A 20,451-nucleotide genomic window follows, 5' to 3' on the forward strand; every position below is an offset into this window, starting at 1 on the left:
TGACTTCACCCAGAAGACTCAGTGTTTCTGTAGTCTGAAACAGGAAGGACTCGGAGTTTTCAGGTGTGTTCCCTGGCACTGCCGGGTTCTTAAAAACCCGGTACTCCAGAAGCGGCCGAATCAAGGGATATGACCGCCTTCTGGAAAATTCTAAATAAACCCTGTTTTCAGGATAAGAATAATCCAAGCCTGTCTGCCACGTCCTGCCAGAGGCTTGGGTGAAGCACTTTCAAGGCCTCTATAATCATGAGAGTACGAGCAATTTAGTACCATCAGCAGGGATAGGAAATCAAAGGGTTGTTGAAACCCCATTTTCTTTGGGTGAGATAAAAGCGGGAATTGAGGGCTTAACCCGGAATAAGGCCCCGGGCCCGGATGGGATCCCTCCAGATCTCCTATTAACCCATGTATACTTGTGGGCTCCTATTTTATTAAGAGTGATCAATACGGCAGTGGAGGCAGGTATGCCTTCATCCTGGTCCACTGCGACAATTGTCCCAATCTTCAAAAAGGGTAACAAAGATAACCCACAATGTTACAGGTCTATTTCCCTCATTGATGTCACAGTGAAAGTCATGGGGAGAGCTATTCTTAATCGGTTTATGGATTGGGCAGACGAACATGACATCATTTCGGATATACAGTATGGCTTCAGGCCAGGTCGCTCAACCTCTGACCAATGTCTCAACCTTTATCTCCTTGTCGCCAAGTACACTGTCGCCAGCGATGAGACGGTGTACTTGGCTTTCATGGACCTCACAGCAGCATTTGACCAGATTAACCATAAGAAAATGTGGGAGCTATTGGGGGCCATGGGCGTGGATTCAGGACTGGTTAATATTTTAAGCACTTTGCACCAGTACACTTCAGCCCATGTCAGATACAACAACTAGGGAGACATTTCTGATTCTTTCCCTTGCTCTGGAGGAGTGAGACAGGGCTGCATCCTGGCGCCTTTCTTATTTACTTTATATATTAATGGTTTAGATAAGGCATTGGGAGCATTAGGGGTGGACTGTCCGAGGATAGGTAGAAGAGGGATCCCGGTTCTGCTTTACGCGGACGACCAGTACTTCTGTCACGCACTGCGTGGGGCCTTCAGCACCTCATTGATGGCTTTGTCATCTTCATGGAGAACCTGGACCTGTCCGCTAATCTCTCCAAATCATACATCATGGAGATGGGAAAAAAGGCCAGGCAGGAAATTCACCTGCAGGATCGGCACCCACTGTCTAGAAAAAGTGCAGGCATTTTCTTATCTGGGAATTTTATGTGATAGCCGCATCAGGTTTAATACTCTGTCAGATGAGAAATGCAGATCTCTTATCAGCTCTTCCGGGGCAATCATGAATTTTGCACTCAGGTTGGGTCGCTGGGCTCCTGAGCAAATCTTGAATTTGTATAGGGCCATCTGTAATGCCACAACACTATATGACAGTGAGATTTGGGGTTTCATTGACCCATTAAGGATCCAAATAGAAGAAAATTAATTCCTGTGACGGTTACTTAGAGTCCCACAGAGCACCCCCTCCTATTCAATCCACAAAGAGTTAGGTCTCACTTACATCAGAGATGGGATTCAATTGAAACCTCTCACTTGCTGGCTTAAAATATGGACTAACCCTGAGCAAACAGATAATAACTGATTGCATTACCAGGGAGCATGGGTACAATATCACTTGGCCTAAATATGTAAGGGAGACCCTGTTGGGCCTGGGTTTTGCTGATTATTTTAACACCCCGAGATCCTTGTTAGCCCGGGACAAGGCAATTGTTCAGTCCGCTTTCTTAAAGAACAAGGCCTCCATCAGGGAAGACACAGAGATGGTAAAACCATCCGGGAGAGCCCACCTCTTGGCTAAATCCAGCCCAGGTTTGGAACCATACCTGTCTTATTTTTATAATGCTCAGGACAGATTCCTGATGACTAGATTTAGGTTGAACCTACTCCATCACACACTGGGGTGTCCTTCGGGGTTTTTATCATCCATAGAGTTGAGGGGCCCCTGCGGCTGCGACTATAAGTCTCCGCAGGACATGCTCCATTTTGTTTTGTTGTGCTCCTATTACGCTCACCCCAGGAAGTTGTTTTTAAACAGCATTTTAAAGAATGCTAGGTTCAAACACGGAAAGGTTGCGCTATTGTTCTTGAAATTGTCTGAGGAGGCCTTCACACTTTTTTGCACTGTTAATTTCCTAAGGATGGCCGGAAGACTGAGAAATACTAAGGACAGGGGATTATGACACTGGTCGTTAAATTATCCTTTTTTCTCTTTGGTACCAACACTTATGATGCCCTTCTCCTTGTTTTTTACACAGATGAATGTTATGCTTGGGAGTTTTTCCTTTTTTACCATGTTGGTTTTATATTACCCTTGTTTCGTAACTTGCCCTTTTTGAGTGTAATCTGCTCAGGAGTGTTAGACTTTCTAACTTTCAGCACATTTTCAACCTTATTACCCACGACGATTTGCTCTGTTATTTGCTAATATTTTGTACCAACTGTCTAGGTACCCGGTAGAAGGTTTTATTCCTTGTTTTTTTTTAAATTCTAATCGTATTGTACTTTTATGGTATTGCTGTATACCGAATAAAGTAATTTTGATTGATTGATTGATTGATTGATTGATTGATTGATTGATTGATTGATAGTGGAAGGTCAGGCATTTGTTGTGTATGCTGGTCCTACGTTGTGCAAGGCCATGTAGGCATGACATCATCTTGAACTGGCATCTCTTCTGAATCGGGAGCCAGTGTAGTTTCTTGAGATGGGCTGTGACTTGGATCCTTCTGGGAGGTGGAGTATGAATCTTGCCATAGAGTTCTGTATTGTCTGGAGTCTCATCTGGAGGCGTGCAGTAATTCTTACACAGATTGTGTTTCCAGTGCCCAGTATGCTAGTGATGAGGGCTTGCATGATGGTCCTTCTGGTGTTTGCTGGGAGCCATCTGAAGGTCTTGTGGAGCCTGCAAAGGGTGTGGCAGCAGGTGGATGAGACTGCATTGCCTTGTTTCTTCATCGATAGCTTGCTATCCAGAATGATCCAGAGGTTATGGGCATGGTATGTTGATGGGGGGGTATGCCGTGCTCCATGGGACACCATGGGTCATTCCATGGTGAGGTGTTGTTCCCAAAAATGAGGACTTCCATCTTGTCTGTGTTGAGTTTGAGACAGTTGTACTTCATCCAAGCCCTTGATACAAGCCCTGGCAATGCCGAGTATATGGGGTTGGGACTTTAATTCTGCCCATGACACCTCCCTAAATAGATCCTTCCCCTACCACTACATGAGAATGTAATCAGAATGACCCACGCATTGTGGACTGGGTTATGCTTACCCAGATGTGAAACATCCGGTGGCAGATGAATCCTCGTACACGAGAATACTCGTTGTTCTCACCATTACACTAACTGCACACCAGAATCGGCTTGCTCCTATGCAATCCCTCTGTTGCTTCCTTGGTCTTGTGACCTGAATGTCTAGGCCACACACTTTCAGACCACAACCACCTCAAAATGATGATTCAGTGGGGCAGACGACATGCATCAATACCTACTAGGAGGTTGTGTGCCCCGGCCCTACGGGACAGAGTCTTCTGTGATACTGAAGGTACACTTATCGCCATCTTTGAGGCGAAGGAAAGAACTGCCTCTACGACAGTGATAGAGTGGGGTACCTTTAAGGGTCTCACATAAGGCCAGTGCATCAAGATGTAGCATGGTGTAAAACATGCCTTGTGAGCCCAGAACCTCTCTCTTGAACAAACAATATGAACAACGGAAATAAATGTGGGGTAGCTGCATGAAACTAGAACATGATCACCCCTCTGCGAAAGGAGTAAAGAGAGGCGGTGGTCAGACTAGGAACACTACACTATCAGATACTAGCATGGCTACTAAGGTCACTGACCCCAAAGACCCCCAGAAAGGCCAGCAGATCCCAGGTGGGCGTGATATTGAATGTACAAGCAGATATAAACCAGGCTTTCCTGTAGTACCAGACGTCTGTATACCATGCTGTGTTGGGAGTGGAACAGACTAATTTGCATACAGCCAGGTTCTGAAACTGGGATGGTGCAGTGAGCTAAAAAACGGTGTTGGATCTAGCCCTGATCTCTTGACTGGGTGAGAGCTTTCTGTTCAATTCAGAGACTCTGTCCCTCACCACCCCTTGTTGTAAATATTTTTGTCCACCCTAAGCGTGGAAGGGTATTCTCAGATGTGAGACCCTTGCTCATTGCACCATCAGGATTCAAGCAAACCGGGCCGAAGACGGCTGTAATGCCAGAAACCGGTCCCCGGGAGCTTGTTTCCTTCCCAGTGTAAGAATTGGCTTTTGTAGTTTGGTTTGCCCTGTTCCCATCATGCACTGGGACAGGAACAGAGTAATTTGCATACAGCCAGGTTCTGAAACTGGGATGGTGCAGTGAGCTAAAAAACGGTGTTGGATCTAGCCCTGATCTCTTGAGTGAGAGCTTTCTGTTTAATTCAGAGACTCTGTCCCTCACCACCCCTTGTTGTAAATATGTGTTGGGAGTGCAAGCGCCCCAATTAGATGAGTATTTGAATAGACTGACAATCCCCAGACTTAACCCCCTTCAGGGACATACACCAGATGAAACCCTGACCACTGAGGAAATTTGCTTCATGATTGACTAGATCGCGTGCAACAAAACTCCTTGGATGGTCGGGTTCGCAGTGGACTTTTACTTCACCTACAGAGCAACCCTCTCTCCAAAGCTACTCCAAATGTACCAACAGGCCCGGCAGGTGGGCACATTGCCGGAATCCCTATGGGAGGCTATGATATTAGTCCTGCCTTAGCCCAACAGGGACCCCCTGGAGCTACGCTCCTACTGGCCACTGTACACCAACCACAAGATTTGCAGGAAGGTCCTTGCAAACAGGTTGCTCCCCTGCCTCTCTTCATTGGCACCAAGACCAGAATGATTTCGTACCTGGGAGAAAAATATGTCTTAACCTATGGCGCCTCTCCGGCTGATGGAAAAGAATCTTCATGAATTGTCTCCATACACAGCACTCTCACTAGATATAGAGAAGGCCTTCGACACCCTTGAGTAGTTTTACTTAATGAAAGTGCTGATGGGCATGACACTAGGCCAAAAATATTACACTGGATAAATCTCCTCTACACAAACATGCTGGCCCGCATCCGGACAGGCAGAGATCTCAGTTTCTTTTGAATGCAGCAAAGATGCATGCTGTCGATTACTTTCGCCCTAGCCATGGATCTGTTCGCTGTCCTGTTTCGGTCACAGGACCCAGCAATCAGTATACCGAGTGAGTCAAATTGAGAGGAAATATCACTGTATGCTGATGATGCATTTGTGTACCTCAGGAACATGCATTCGTATCTACCACAGGTGATGGATATTCTAGACGATTTTGGTAGGGTTTCTAGACTAAGGCTAAATTTGACCAAATCCAGCTTATATCCCATGCGCAAACTAACAACTTAAAACAGGAAGTGCTACCCAAATTAGCACTGGGGTGGCACCCTAACATCTTCAGGTATTAAGCGATGAACTTACCACACGACAATGAACGTGTACAGGGCAACTTAGGTGATATCCAAGGTTTGCAGCTCCCTGTTGTTTTGGGGCTCCCTGCAACTATCAACCCATGGGTAGAGTGGAAATCCAAAAATGCTGTTAATACATTTATACTGCTTCTCGACCACTCTAGTTTATCTGCCTCTGCACTTCTTCAGGAAATTGGACTCTGTTTCTGTTCTTATGGACTTAATCTGGGGAGCGGGCCCCAAGAGAGTCGCGCTTCGCAAACTTTACTCTACCTTGGAACGGGATGGGGGATGTACATTTAAAATACTAATAAAGAACTACAAACTACTGTGTGACTTGGAAGACGATTATTTCTCAATACAGCCCTTGTTTGTGATCTCGTTACAGTTCTCACATTATCACAGCACTAGAAGAGATGGGAGCCTGGGGTGTCTGATCACAGAAACTCATTTGCATACAAAGGGGGGTGAAAGCCTGTTCACAAAGCACAACACAACTTGTTTATGTAAAAGTTTGTACATTGCACAGGGAGTGTGATTCAGTGTGAGTGTTGTATGACAGGAACGGGCAGTCTTAGTTGCTGAGACATGAATCTCTGACGGGTGCCTCTTGAGCTCTTTCAACTGTTTGAGACTGTTTGAGAGGCAGTCTCAAATTCTGGGGGCACAGCTACCAACAGCTTCCCTCATAATCTTTGATTTTTGCATCTACAGGTGGTGCAGACGCCACCTAAGACCGTAACCTTAGAGTGCTTTCTGGAGTCAGCCTGCTTTGCTTTTTCCAAACTTTGGCCAGCAAAGGTAAATGTGTCTTCTACTAAAGTGTTCTTAGCACGCTTTTGGTAACGTGGCTTGAGCAGTATGGCCTAAGACACGCTCGAAGGAAAAGCAAAACAGTAAAAGTCACAAATTTCAATACAGTTTATTAAAAATAGACAAGGAACTGTAAGATTCAAACCAAGTTTAGAGCAAAAAGAATATTTAATAATTATTCAGAAGCAAAATCTAAAGGTGGGCTGTGATTTAAGGATTATTAATTAGCAAAAACAACTGTCAAATCCAAACAAAAAGGTAAATAAATAAAAAACAAGCAGTTCTACTGAATCAATCAGGAAGTCACCTACAAAATTGTAGCTGACTTTGGGAGCTATGCTCGAGAGGACAAAGATAAGTTTAGTCTCAGGTAATGATTAACACTGGAATTTGATGCAAGGTTTTTGGCTGAATCAGTCTCAGAAGGTGACGAGCTGTACAGAAGTGGCTTGAAGTGCAAAATTCCCACAGAGTAGAGTTGGGTCATCAAGTTGAACCTGAATCCACGGCCATCAAAATGTGTGAAACTTCAAGCAGTTACAACAGCTGCAAAGTCTTCGGAGCTTCCAAGTTATGGAAATGGTTCAAGGTTGAGGATAAGAGCCAAAGCATGGAACGTGGCAGGCCTGAGGCATGGTTAAGGGGATAGCAGGTTCCATTTGAAACAAAAAGAAGATGGAAAGAGGCCACTCATGTGGATCTTTGTAATACGAGGCTGTGTCCTTTTGGAACAGAAGTCATTAGTGTCAGGAACTGAGATCTGCATGCGCCTACATTGTTACAGACATCGAGAACTACATGTCCCAGAATGCCTTCAGGCAGAAGCAGCGCTAGTTGATAAAAATCACGTGACAAAGCGATAGCGTTGTACGTGATTCTGGCTTTCCTGGACTCTGTCAACAGCCGTGCTGTTAGAGGATTGGATTCCTGTGTTCCTTCCCATTGTTTTCCTGGGGATTAGATCCATGTATCGCTGGAGGCTCGGCTGAGCCGCTGTACCACCTCGCGTCTCATCTTCCGTGAGGACGCGATCCGGATTCCTTCATTTTTGCCCGCTCGTGGCTGCGGCGGGCGTCTTCTTGTGTTCCGCTCGGCTGAGCGTGAACTGCTCTTGTTCCTCTCCCGGTCGCGGCTGCGTCGGGCTGTATTCCTGATCACTGCTCTTCTGAGCGTGTGGATCACAGAAGTGAGTTCTCTCGCGGCTGCGGAGAACTTGTGGATTCCTTCTGTGTCTGGTGATTTTCAGATAAGGAGCCACGGCAGCATCTCACCCTGGACTCGATCTTCAAAGGGTATAGTTGTACCTTTTCATTGACAAACACTTGGCCTCATTGATATATGCTACGATATATATATATATTCCTGAGTGACTTCCTATCCTGTTCAGACAGTATACTTGTGGGAGACTAAAGTTCTGGATTTCCTTTTGTGTTTTTTCCACGTTGGGTGGAACCCTAAACTGTTTTTTCTTTCTTGGCTCAAGACTGAGACTGAGTTGTTTCCACCAAGAACTTACTGGATTTGAACCCTATTTTTAATCTTTGGAGAAGGATAATTTTGTTCTATTTTTGTTCTGGGATCCGCGGGGTGTGGATGTGAGTATGATTGAGTAAAAGTATTTTTTGTGTTTCAATACACGGTTACTGGTGTGGTGTTGATGAATGGTTATTGTCTTTTACAGGTGGTGTTGTTTATCTGTTCGCAAGAAGAACATCTTGTTGGGAAAGACCTATAAGGTATAGTTAGGATTAAAGCGAGAACATATGAGAGTAGAAAGGATTGCTGTACAGTATTAATGTTATGCTTTTCTGTTACAGGTAATCCCTTTCCACCGCAGTTCCTACCCTTTCCCATCCCTCGCTTGATTATCTCTATACTCTGTATATTTCAATAGTCAGAGTGTGGGGGAAGTCAGGAGGTGGACCCCATATAGTATCACCCTGATCCTGAGGAGCCAGAGAGGACGTGACAATTAGGACTATTTAGGATGACGCCAAGAATGGTTTGCAGATGGCTGGCCTCGTCTGTAGTTATATGAAACAACAAGAGAGTAAGGGTATGTCAAAGAACACTCTTTTACCCCTTCTGAAATATATAATAATAATCAACAGAAGAGTGTCAAGGTAACTCATATAACACGAAACAAGACTCAAAACTCATTGATGTCAGATAGACAGAAAAGGAAGTACCACCATCTAAAGAAACAAAAAATTAAGTCAAGAAATCAGGAATAAGGTGCATGTGCTCAGTGATGAAAAAGAACCCTCAGGCACTGCCTGTAAAGGTCAGTAGCCAATTGTCTTCATTGGGTTCAAAAAAGTAGGAAAAACGAAATAGTGATAAGGTAGTGCATTAAAAAGAGCGTGGGCTACTCATCACACATTACATTTTATTAAGAGGGTAGCTCTAACTCTAGTAAAAACAGTGCGAATTCAAGGACTGGTAGATGGTTGGGTTAGTTTGAACCAACAAGTCCTTACTAAAGTGACAGAAAAACAAAAATGGTCAACATGTTTCTGCTTTGAAGCCAGTGATCGGCTCAGCATTCGTCAGGACCAGGAAACTCTATCTTGTACCTAGAAGGGCCCTCACTAGGGTGTCCAAAACTAAGGTGTAGAGAAACAAGTATACAAGACTAATACAACCTGATTAGGTTGGAGGTGGGGGGAAAACCTTCATGCTCGGACCATTTGATCCGATGCGACTCTCCGCCTGCGGACCTATTCAAAACCGCGACCGCCGCCCGTCTTGTTGTTACGGGCGGCGGTCGCGGTTTTGAATAGGTCCGCAGGCGGAGAGTCGCATCGGATCAAATGGACCAAGCGTGAAGGTTTTCCCCCCACCGCCAGCCCATGAGGTCCTATTGAGGGCTTACAAATATTTTCTGTCCCCCCCTTAGGGGTGAGACTGCTGGAAGACTTACCCAATATAGGAAGTCTGCACTAATCAGGTTGTATTAGTCTTGTATACTTGTTTCTCTACACCTTAGTTTTGGACACCCTAGTGAGGGCCCTTCTAGGTACAAGATAGAGTTTCCTGGTCCTGACGAATGCTGAGCCGATCACTGGCTTCAAAGCAGAAACATGTTGACCATTTTTGTTTTTCTGTCACTTTAGTAAGGACTTGTTGGTTCAAACTAACCCAACCATCTACCAGTCCTTGAATTCGCACTGTTTTTACTAGAGTTAGAGCTACCCTCTTAATAAAATGTAATGTGTGATGAGTAGCCCACGCTCTTTTTAATGCACTACCTTATCACTATTTCGTTTTTCCTACTTTTTTGAACCCAATGAAGACAATTGGCTACTGACCTTTACAGGCAGTGCCTGAGGGTTCTTTTTCATCACTGAGCACATGCACCTTATTCCTGATTTCTTGACTTAATTTTTTGTTTCTTTAGATGGTGGTACTTCCTCGTCTGTAGTTACACAGAGACTAGAGAATGATGTGGCAGGATGTTGCAGAGATTAACTACCAGTCCATCCATCACCTTTAGTTTTTCTCAATGATCAACCCTACGTGGTACAGACATAAACAGATGTTGGTCCCATAGAGACCTATGACAAAGGGACTCCTGCTGCAGCCCCCTGGTGAGGCTCGTTAAGGCTGGAAACAGTTTGAGGTTCAAGCATTCCTGATCCTTGGAGGCGTGGCCTCAAAGTTCAGGATCGAATGTACTCTGTGAGTCAGAGCCATGGATTATAAACACTCAGCAAACAAAACACGCTGAATGGAATGAGGCCACAAATAGTTACAAAAGAATGAGGTTAATTCAAGCATTTCCATCCCACGCTGTGTGCTTTTCTCAGTAGACAGTTTGATGGACAATCAATGTCTTTGTGGCTGCTTCATGTAAATGTTTTGCGAGTCTGAAAGCTCCTCCCCCAGGGTTTACAGTGAGCACCTTTTATTTTCCCACATTGTCTCTCTTATGTAGAAAGGTTACATTTACAACTAAAGTTTTTGTCACATTGAGAGCACAAGTCATTTTCTTTCTCATTGTGGGTTCTCTCTTGTTGAATGAAACTGAATCTCCAGCAGACTCTTCCCTGGCATTTAGAACAATGATGAGGTTTTTTCCAGGTAAGTTCTCGCAGGTTGAGTGAGAACAGATTTCCGACTGAAACATTTCCAGCATTCAAAGAGCTAATAAGGTTTATCCCCAGTGTGAGTTCTCTCATGTCTAGTGAGAGTTGTTTTCAATCTGAGGTTTTTGTGGCATTCAGAGCACTGATACCGTTTATGCCCAGTGTGGGTTCGTTCATGCACAGTAAGGTTGGATTTCTGACTGAAGCTTTTCCGGCACTCAGAGCACTAATAAGGTTTTAGTCCAGTATGAGTTCTCTCGTGTTCAATTAAACTGGATCTCTGACTGAATCCTTTCCGGCACTCAGAGCACTGGTAAGGTTTTTGTCCAGTGTGGGTCCTTTCATGTACAGTAAGGCTGGATTTATGACTGAAGCTTTTACAGCATTCAGAGCACTGATAAGGTTTTTGTCTAGTGTGAGTTCTCTCATGGTGAGTGAGAGTTATTTTCCGACTGAAGCTTTTCTCGCATTCAGAGCACTGATAGGGTTTGAGCCCAGTATGGATTCTCTCATGTTGAGTTAAACCGCGTTTGTGATAGAAACTTTTTTGGCATTCAGAACACTGATACGGTTTCTGCCCAGTGTGGGTTCTTTCATGCACAGTAAGGTGAGATTTCTGACTGAAGCTTTTCCGGCACTCAGAGCACTGATAAGGTTTTAGTCCAGTGTGAGTTCTCTCGTGTTCAATTAAACTGGATCTCAGACTGAATCCTTTCCGGCACTCAGAGCACTGGTAAGGTTTTTGTCCAGTGTGGGCCCTTTCATGTACAGTAAGGCTGAATTTATGACTGAAGCTTTTACAGCATTCAGTGCACTGATGAGGTTTTTGCCCAGTGTGAGTTCTCTCATGGTAAGTGAGAGTTTTTTTCCGACTGAAGCTTTTCTGGCATTTAGAGCACTGATAGGGTTTGAGCCCAGTATGGATTCTCTCATGTTGAGTTAAACCGCATTTGTGATAGAAACCTTTTTGGCATTCAGAACACTGATACGGTTTCTGCCCAGTGTGGGTTCTTTCATGCACAGTAAAGCTGAATTTATGACTGAAGCTTTTACAGCATTCAGAGCACTGATAAGGTTTTTGTCCAGTGTGGGTCCTTTCATGTACAGTAAGGCTGGATTTCTGACTGAAGCTTTGACAGCATTCAGAGCACTGATACGGTTTATGCCCATTATGGGTTCTTTCATGTACAATAAGGTTGGATTTGTGATTGAAGTGTTTCTGGCATTCGGGACATTGATAGGGTTTTCGTCCAGCGCTAGTTTTCTCATGTTTAGTGAGGTGGGATTGATAACTAAAGCTGTTCTCACAGTCATTGCTCTTATTCGAGTTGTTTGTTTCTCCAAGTTGGGTTTGTTCCTGGGTACATGCCATCTTAAGACTGAATCTGATTTCTGATTGTGTACTTGTTTATGTTACAACTCAGCATTAACTTCTAAAATACATTTCAGATGCTCTTCTTAACATATGTATTCAACTAATTATAGTTTTTACCTGGAAATTATTTTCCTACCTTTAAAGGCACCGATCTAACTTGTCTTATTAACTTTCACTGAGGAGCCCCTTGTATTGATTAAGAGGCCTCTCATGGATTCATTTTCTCCAAGTTATGCCCGGGTGAATTTTCTCAAGTTTAATTAGTCTCATTTATTGATTCTAGTTTGATCACATTTGATTTAGGAGTTTTAAAAGCACTGATAAGGTCTTTGGGCTTTAGTGTTTGCCTGTAAGGTATGTTTGTTCATACAAGTAATGACAGATGATTAGGGCATGCCAGGGTGGTTTATGAATTATCAATAGCTTAACACTGGCCCCTTTTATACTTCCTGTGCCAGTATATGCTTTTTTGCTCAGTGGCTAAGACAGGTACATGATAAGACTTTGGAGTTACAGGACACTTTGAAACCACTCGGATCAACCCAAGAGACAGAGCTGGTGGAGAAAATCTTCCTATATTGGAACTGAAACCCTCTGGGTATGTAGTGCGCTATACAAATTTCATGACTTGACTTGACTTGACTTGACTTGAACTGATAATCCAGCATCTTTGCTGTAACGACATCTGAGAAAGAGTATTTACAATGACTTTCTTTTAAACAATCTTTTCTCTCCTCTCGTCTTCAGGAGACAGAGACAAAAGCTTGCGCTTGTAAACCATGAATATTAGTCTTTTTGACGGTTCTGTCACATCACAACACGTCTACAGATGCTGATCGGTTGGGGAGGGTTTAGGTCTCCAAAGCATTTCTCATAAACCATAAAAACAAAATGTACAGCACTGAGTTTTCTCAAGTGCACTGCGTGGGGATCAATTGTGGCCAATGTTCTCCTCAATCTGAGTTACTGACACTTGGTAAACATTTATGGCAATTTTACTATAGGGATTTGACAACTTTCTCATTCACCAGTTTCTTCCGCACCAACATCCTCACCATTCCTGGCACATAGAATGTGTTTGTTCTCAAGAGCTCGAGAATGTTTTAACTTTCCTTAAAATAATCCTTTTCGTTGTGTTTCACTAAATTTAAACCTTCTTTTTTCTGTTCATGCTTCAGTCACCTGTAGAAATGGAGTCAAATTGTAAATGAACACAAAGAAAAAATATATGTGACCTTATACTTTGCACAAAGAAAGTATTGACAAAAACAAGCCAGGAAATCTGTTGAGTATCATTTCTGATAGTGGTGAAACAGCTCGGGGACACTGTAGTTTGGGAGCTTCGGATTACTGGAGCTCATGGATGTGAGAGAAAACATATTTAATAATTAAGAAAGAAACACAAGTTGCACATATATTGCAACATAGATTCTTAGAAGCAGCCAACACTATCAATTTACACTCTCTGTGAAACAGGCTGGCATGATATTGAGATATTTGTAATTCTTTTAATGAATTATTAGATGTTACTTACTCCCCTACTCACTTAAACTATTCATCTATTCCTTTTTCAAGGGATCTAGGAAGGGACATTTTATTGAAAAAAGGAATTCGCCTAGTTGTAATCAATGCTTTAAATGCCACTGTAGACTGACGCTGTGTCCAGTTAGCTCAGTGGAATTCACTATTTCAAATTGTGCGGATGATAAGGACTTACTTGGTGGCTCAGAACTCATCATGCTCCTCCAACAGGACCCAGGCACTGCAACACCTGAAAAAGTGAAAAAAACAGCACAACAGTAAAGGAAACCAAAAAGGGTCAGGAAAAGAAAAACACAAAATAGAGCAAAGGGGAAAAAAAGCTATCTTCCACTTTGACCTCAGGGGTCCAGCACAGGAAACTGTGCAGCAGATGCTTGTGAACCCATAAGTTACATATAAACACAGTGCCTCCAAGGTCAGCACCAGGTACGGCTCCACCGGTTGCACCACCCTAAAGCAAGCCTTGTGTGCATGTGTGTCCACACACATATACTCTGTCTTTTGGTTGTAGTAGATAAGACAGAAAAGGATAGTTTAGGAGGAAGTAAAGAGATGGAAGTCAGATCAAGAGAGAAAAGACGCCGAAAGAACAGTCAGAGGGGGGAGAGTATCACCTGGTGTAGAGGAGAAGCCAAATGTGCCAATAGTTAAGGAACTGCTGGGCAAAACTGACCTAAGAAGGAACTGGACCTGCACTACACCCCCAACATTTCCAGGAGGAATGTGGCTCCATCATATTATTATCAGAAGTTTGATAACAACAAGAATAGTGCACAGAGGGAGTCAAATGTTGAAGCTGAAGAGACAAAAACAAAACAGAGATCAAGAAAGGGAATAGAGAAAGAAGAAACAAGGGAAAAGGAAACTTAAGAGTTATAGAAATCCTTACCTGACAGTTATGTTATATTTTGTTCCTCCAAGGGTGGCAGCCACACTGCACTGCCTGGTCATCCCAGAATACCTTGAGAGGAAGTAAAGAAATAGTTTTGCGTCAGACGACTATCACACTTCATCCCATTTTACAAAAAAACGTCCTGTACTTGCAAAACAAAAGAATCTCTTGTTCTCTGGAGGCCATTGTGATGCAAATATGGGTATGAATAAATACTTTTTTGGTTCACCAAGAACCATGATCCCATGCTGGAAAAGGTCTCTGTGAATATAGAGTGCACACACAGTCTCAGAGAACAAACCCTAACAACCCAGTCCATGTTTTCATAACCCCCATCTTTCCATTTGCAGACCATGAAACTTGCAAATTAAAAGAATCTGGTTTGCATAGGTATGTTAATGTCCTTGTACATAATTCTGCCCACACTTCATAAATCAGTCAACCAGACTCTTAGATTTATACAAACCATGCTCTCAGAGCAACAGCAATTCACGTTCAAGCTGATGCAGAGTTTGAATGCTGAGCAATGGAAGCAACAAAGCATCAATGTGTTGGTGCTATTTATCTATAACTTATCTGAAGGGATGATGCGGAGGGTCAGTATAAATAAATCCTTCACGAGACAAAGCTGGGAACATTGAAATGTTTAGACCTCCATTGGAGACAATGGAGCAGCAGCAGCCTATACAACCTGATATAGGCCCGATGCTCTCAGCATTACAATGTCCTAATACACAGCCTCTGCCTCTCTGAAATATAGGGATTGGACAGGAGAAGGCAGAAGATACAGCCTGCAGCAGGGCACACAGGAGCCCTCCCTTCCTTCCCCCGTATCTCGCAGTGTCACTGGTGTCTCGGAAGGTGGGGGTGTTCTGCTCATCTCCTACATCTCCCGGCTCACCTGAATGATGAAAAGCAGTTTAGCCGAGCCCAGAGAGAACCGGGGGCAGACTTCAGCCTCCTTTCACAGCTATTGCTGTGACTGTTCAACAATTAACCGCAGTGGTCCTGCATGCGGCTGTTAACTGTTCAACATTACCACTTACAGCAGTTCGGAGTACCGGAGGTGTTTCAACCCCTCTCGGTCTACGGGACACGGTTGTTTTTATTAATTAACACATTCTGCCCTCATAGGGCAAACAGTTCAATGACCTTATAGTCAGCCATAGCAGGCAATACTGCCCATTAAAGGACCACTCCCTTGGTAAAGGCCCTTGCCTTTGGAGCTGCAACAAGCTTCAAAGCTATATTAAAGGTTTCAAATAATTACTGAAGGCATAAACATGGGTACTCAGTCAGAGAAATAATTATCATAATATTTGCAGGCGGATCACATAAAAGTAACATCTAAAGTATATCAAAAGCCAGAATCAGAAATAACTCTCGATGTAAAGTCAACAGACAGACCACCACAACAAATGTGTGCTAAGAAATAAGAAAAAGTTTTTCTATAATATCAAATAGCAAACTGACATAGAATCTGCTTTTTAAAAATCAAGAAAAAGTTCTTAAGTCCAATATCAGTAAGAGGACTGACATGTAGTCTGCCCTTAGGAAAAGGATAAAATAAAACAATTCCAGCAAATATCCCAAAACAGTCATTTTATACGTTTTTAGACAGAGAGAACACATTATTGACATGGTTCATGATGAGGTAAAAATGACAGCAATCAATGAATGTTCATGAAAACATGGCACAACAAAATGAAATTTAATAAACCACACCTACAAAATGAATAATTAATTGTGACTCTTCAACTAAAAGCCACAAGTCATTTTACATGGTTATTTCCTAACATAATAACTGGATCTTAATCACAGTTTAAGTTTTTAGCCGTTCATCATTGACTTAATTTGCATGGGAACATTTGCTGACAGCTCATTAGTTGTTTATTAGAAATGCCTACAACTTGGACTCCTTTCCCAAGAGGGGTGGGTTGGGCGCTCTCGTCAGTCTGACTGTGGAACGGGAGGCACATTTATTGATTAAAGTGATGCCGGATTTCCATTTACTTCTTCTACAAAAGAGCCACTCTGGGTGACCTCTAGGACTGCACCAAGCATGCAATCCTTCTCCCGTCTCAGGCACAGTCATTGTGTCTGATTCAGTCCAGTAGAAACTCCTTGTGTTGATGCAAGTTGTGGAAAATCCTTATTAATTAAAAAAGAATTTTGTTGAAATCTTAAATTTGTTAAGAATTTTGGCGTTCTATTCTACACTGGGCTTTGGGACTATCGGGACTGAAAGCATGTTCTAATATATCTGTCTTTGACTCTGCATGCTCGGCACAGAGGCCAGTTGGGCTGGGACCATTGGCTGTGACATCCCCTTCTGTGCCATCTGATTCATGTTCCAGTTTCCCAGGTTCCTGCAAACATCGCAAGGAGCGTGTCTTATTCTGCACATTATTAGTGTTTGAAGTATTTAAATTGCCACTGTTAGTAAAACCTACACCCTGAGCAGGGCCGGACTGGCTGTAACGGGCTTCCAGTGGTTCCCTGGGAGGCTGAAAGAGTGGGGGCTGATTCTTCAGTGCTGGGAAACGTATTTGTTACTGGGGGCTGGTTTTGCACTGGTGCTGCTATATCGCCCCCGGCAACAAAAGAGGCAGGGAGCTGGGCCGTCAAAATTGTCAGGCCTGGTTTGGGTTCCCAGTCCGGCCCTGACCCAGAGGAACAACATTTCCTCCTCGCACATACTGAACATCTGTACTCTGCACACCAACGCCGTGCATATCCAAATTCACACCAGCAACAAACCCAAAATCAAAGCGAGAATAGCATCCGCGAGAACCACTTTCGTCACCCTTTTGGAACATTTTTGTCTGAGCCGTCATTATTTTTTCTTTGATATTTTTCTGCTTAGTAACAAAATTCTCACTACAGAACTTTGCGTAAAACAAAATCTCATCCGGAATGTTAGTCTGCAGCCTCTCACATTTTTCTGGATATGTGCACTACCTCTAGATGCAACGCTAAAAGATGCGCCCTCTTTTACCCGGTCTTTGCCTTTTCAATATTGTCTGTAACTCTGCATTAATCTCTTGTAATATAATAAAATATTTTGAGGCACTTCACTCTGTGGTTCTTCAATTGGCCAGTTTACAAGCAACTTGCACTCATTCCACAAATCTCTTGGGACAAATATTAACAAACTTAAACTCAGCTCTCGACCACCCCGCCTGGACGAACAGGCCTCATCTCCACTGCATCCCTCCTGGAGAGGCCCCACCTCCTTTGAACCACCCAAACACAGGACAGGCCTCACCTCCTCCACACCTTCCTGGACAGGCCTCTCCCCCTCTGCATCCCTGGACAGGCCTCACCTCCTCTACACCACCCTGGACAGGCCTCTCCTCCTCTGCATCCCTGGACAGGCCTCACCTCCTCTACAACGACCTGGACAGGCCTCACTCACCTCCTCTGCACCCCCTGGACAGACCTTGCTTCCTCTGCATCCCCCCAACAGGTCTCCCCTCCTCTGCACCTACCTCCAAACAGGCCTTACCCCCTCTACATCCCATGGACAGTCCTCCCCTCCTCTGCACCTGCTGGACAGGGCTCACCTTCTTTGTGCCTCCCCCTGGAAAGGCTTCACCTCTTCTAACCTCCCTCCGACAGGACAGGTCTCACCTCCTCTGCACCCCTGGACAGGCCTCATCTCCTCTGCACCCCTGGACAGGCCTCACATCCTCTGCACCCCCTGGACAGTCCTCGCCTCCGCAACCCCCCTGAACAGGCCTCTCCTACTCTGCACTCCTGGACAGGCCTCACCTCCTCTGCAGCCCTGGACAGGCCTCACCTCCACTGCACCCCTGGACAGGCCTCACCTCCTCTGTTCCCCTGGACAGGCCTCACCTACTCTGCACCCCTGGACAGGCCTCACCTCCTCTGTTCCCCTGGACAGGCCTCTCCTCCTCAGCACCCCTGGACAGGCCTCTCCACCTCTGCTTCCCTGGAGAGGCCTCTCCTCCTCTGCAGCCCCTGGACAGGCGTTGCCTCCTCTGCACCCCTGGACAGGCCTCACCTCCTCTGTGCCCCTGGACAGGCCTCTCCTCCTCTTCACCCCCTGGACAGAACTCTCCTCCTCTGCGTCCCTGGACAGGCCTCTCCTCCTCTGCACCCCCTGGACAGACCTCTCCTCCTCTGCACCCTTGGACAGGCCTCACCTCCTCTGCACCCTTGGACAGGCCTCACCTCCTCTGCACCCCTGGACACGCCTCTCCTCCTCTGCACCCCTGGGCAGGGCTCACCTCCTCTGCTCCTCTGGACAGGCCTCTCCTCCTCTGCACCACTGGACAGACCTCACCTCCTCTGCACCCTTGGACAGGCCTCTCCTCCTCTGCACCCCCTGGACAGGCCTCACCTCCTCTGCTTCCCTGGACAGGCCTCCCCTCCTCTGCAGCCCCTGGACAGGCCTTGCCTCCTCTGCACCCCTGGACAGGCCTCACCTCCTCTGTGCCCCTGGACAGGCCTCTCCTCCTCTTCACCCCTGGACAGAATTCTCCTCCTCTGTGCCCCTGGACAGGCCTCTTCTCCTCTGCACCCCCTGGACAGGCCTCTCCTCCTCTGCACCCTTGGACAGGCCTCACCTCCTCTGCACCCTTGGACAGGCCTCACCTCCTCTGCACCCTTGGACAGGCCTCACCTCCTCTGCACCCCTGGACACACCTCTCCTTCTCTGCACCCTTGGACAGGCCTCTCCTCCTCTGCACCCCCTGGACAGGCCTCTCCTCCTCTGCACGCTCGGACAGGCCTCACCTCCTCTGCACCCTTGGACAGGCATCTCCTCCTCTGCACCCCTGGGCAGTGCTCACCTCCTCTGCACCTCTGTACAGGCCTCACCTCCTCTGCACCCCTGGACAAGCCTCTCCTCCTCTGCTACTCTGGACAGGCCTCTCCTCCTCTGCACCCCTGGACAGGCCTCTCCTCCTCTGCACCCAGGGACAGGCCTCTCCTCCTCTGCACCCTTGGACAGGCCTCTCCTCCTCTGCACCCTTGGACAGGCCTCACCTCCTCTGCACCCTTGGACAGGCCTCACCTTCTCTGCACCCCTGGACAGGCCTCTCGGTGCTTTTCACAGGAGCTCTTTGTGAAGGATCCTCATCAAGGACAGAGGAGCCCAGAGTTCATTGCACCCCATACAGCTCTGACTCCGCCCTGAGCCTCGGGGCGATATGCACAGGCCCCGAAGAAAGACACTGCTCCCCTGGACAGGCCACTGCTCCTCTGCACTCCTGGACAGGCCTCACCTCCTCTGGACAGGCCTCACCTCCTCTGCACCTCTGGACAGGCCTCATCTCCTCCCGACCCCTGGACAGGCCTCTCCTCCTCTGCACCCCTGGACAGGCCTCTCCTCCTTTGCATCCCTGGACAGGCTTCACCTCCTCTGCACTCCTGGACAGGCCTCTCCTCCTCTGCACCCCTGGACAGGCCTCTCCTCCTTTGCATCCCTGGACAGGCTTCACCTCCTCTGCACTCCTGGACAGGCCTCTCCTCCTCTGCACCCCTGGACAGGCCTCTCCTCCTTTGCATCCCTGGACAGGCTTCACCTCCTCTGCACTCCTGGACAGGCCTCACCTCCTCTGGACAGGCCTCACCTCCTCTGGACAGTAGCAGCTCTCCTACCTGAGCAGAAACCTGTCCAGGCTCTCTCCTCCTTCTGGAGCTGGGGGGGAGGGGCAGGTGCAGATTTGAGGTCTGAGGGGGGTCTGTAGATGGTGGTAACTGCCCACCAGACAGGGCTGGAGTCCTTCCTCCTCTGCAGCAGGCTGGACACACCAGGAGAGGCCGGAAGTAATGTCAGCACTGCTGCTGGTGCTGTCTCTGCCGCCGCTGACCCGGAAGAGGAAATCCTTCTCCCTTCCACCTAATGTGCAGCTCAGTGGTTTCATCAGCAGGTGAGGAGTGCCCTCTGGTGGCCGCTGACTGAACCGCCACTTCCAGGCTCCAGGATTGAATGCATTTCACGCAAACAAGCATTTATACCTGTAAAGACCTGGGATTTCAGATGTCACAGACGGGAATGTTTTTAAGGGGCAGACAGTTCAAGTACAGGGCCTCACACTTTGCTGCTGCTGTAAAAAAGTATTTATAGCTGCACTTCAGATGAGCATCTTCCAAACACTGATGTAGAGGTCTAAAGAGTATTTACAGAAAGGTGACAACTGGAAGTGGCAGTCTGTATTTCAATGAACAT

The 20,451-nt window shown here is 46.0% G+C and overlaps 1 protein-coding gene across 1 annotated transcript in view; it reads right to left on the reverse strand.

Moving 5' to 3' along the window:
- Window positions 1-6,448: 6,448 nt before the first annotated feature.
- LOC147737899 (uncharacterized) overlaps window positions 6,449-20,451 on the reverse strand; it is a 610,977-nt gene continuing 596,974 nt past the window's right edge. The window contains exons 2-5 of the mRNA XM_086948554.1: window positions 14,250-14,321; window positions 13,536-13,589; window positions 9,766-13,000; window positions 6,449-8,374 (exon numbers count right to left, since the gene is read on the reverse strand). Of these exons, the coding sequence (XP_086804680.1) occupies window positions 10,670-11,815 (1,146 nt within the window). The 5' untranslated portion in view covers window positions 11,816-13,000; window positions 13,536-13,589; window positions 14,250-14,321 and the 3' untranslated portion in view covers window positions 6,449-8,374; window positions 9,766-10,669. The remainder of the gene's footprint in view (window positions 8,375-9,765; window positions 13,001-13,535; window positions 13,590-14,249; window positions 14,322-20,451) is intronic.

Source organism: Lissotriton vulgaris, chromosome 1_1, assembly GCF_964263255.1.
Source record: "Lissotriton vulgaris chromosome 1_1, aLisVul1.2, whole genome shotgun sequence".
Taxonomy (NCBI): domain Eukaryota; kingdom Metazoa; phylum Chordata; class Amphibia; order Caudata; family Salamandridae; genus Lissotriton; species Lissotriton vulgaris.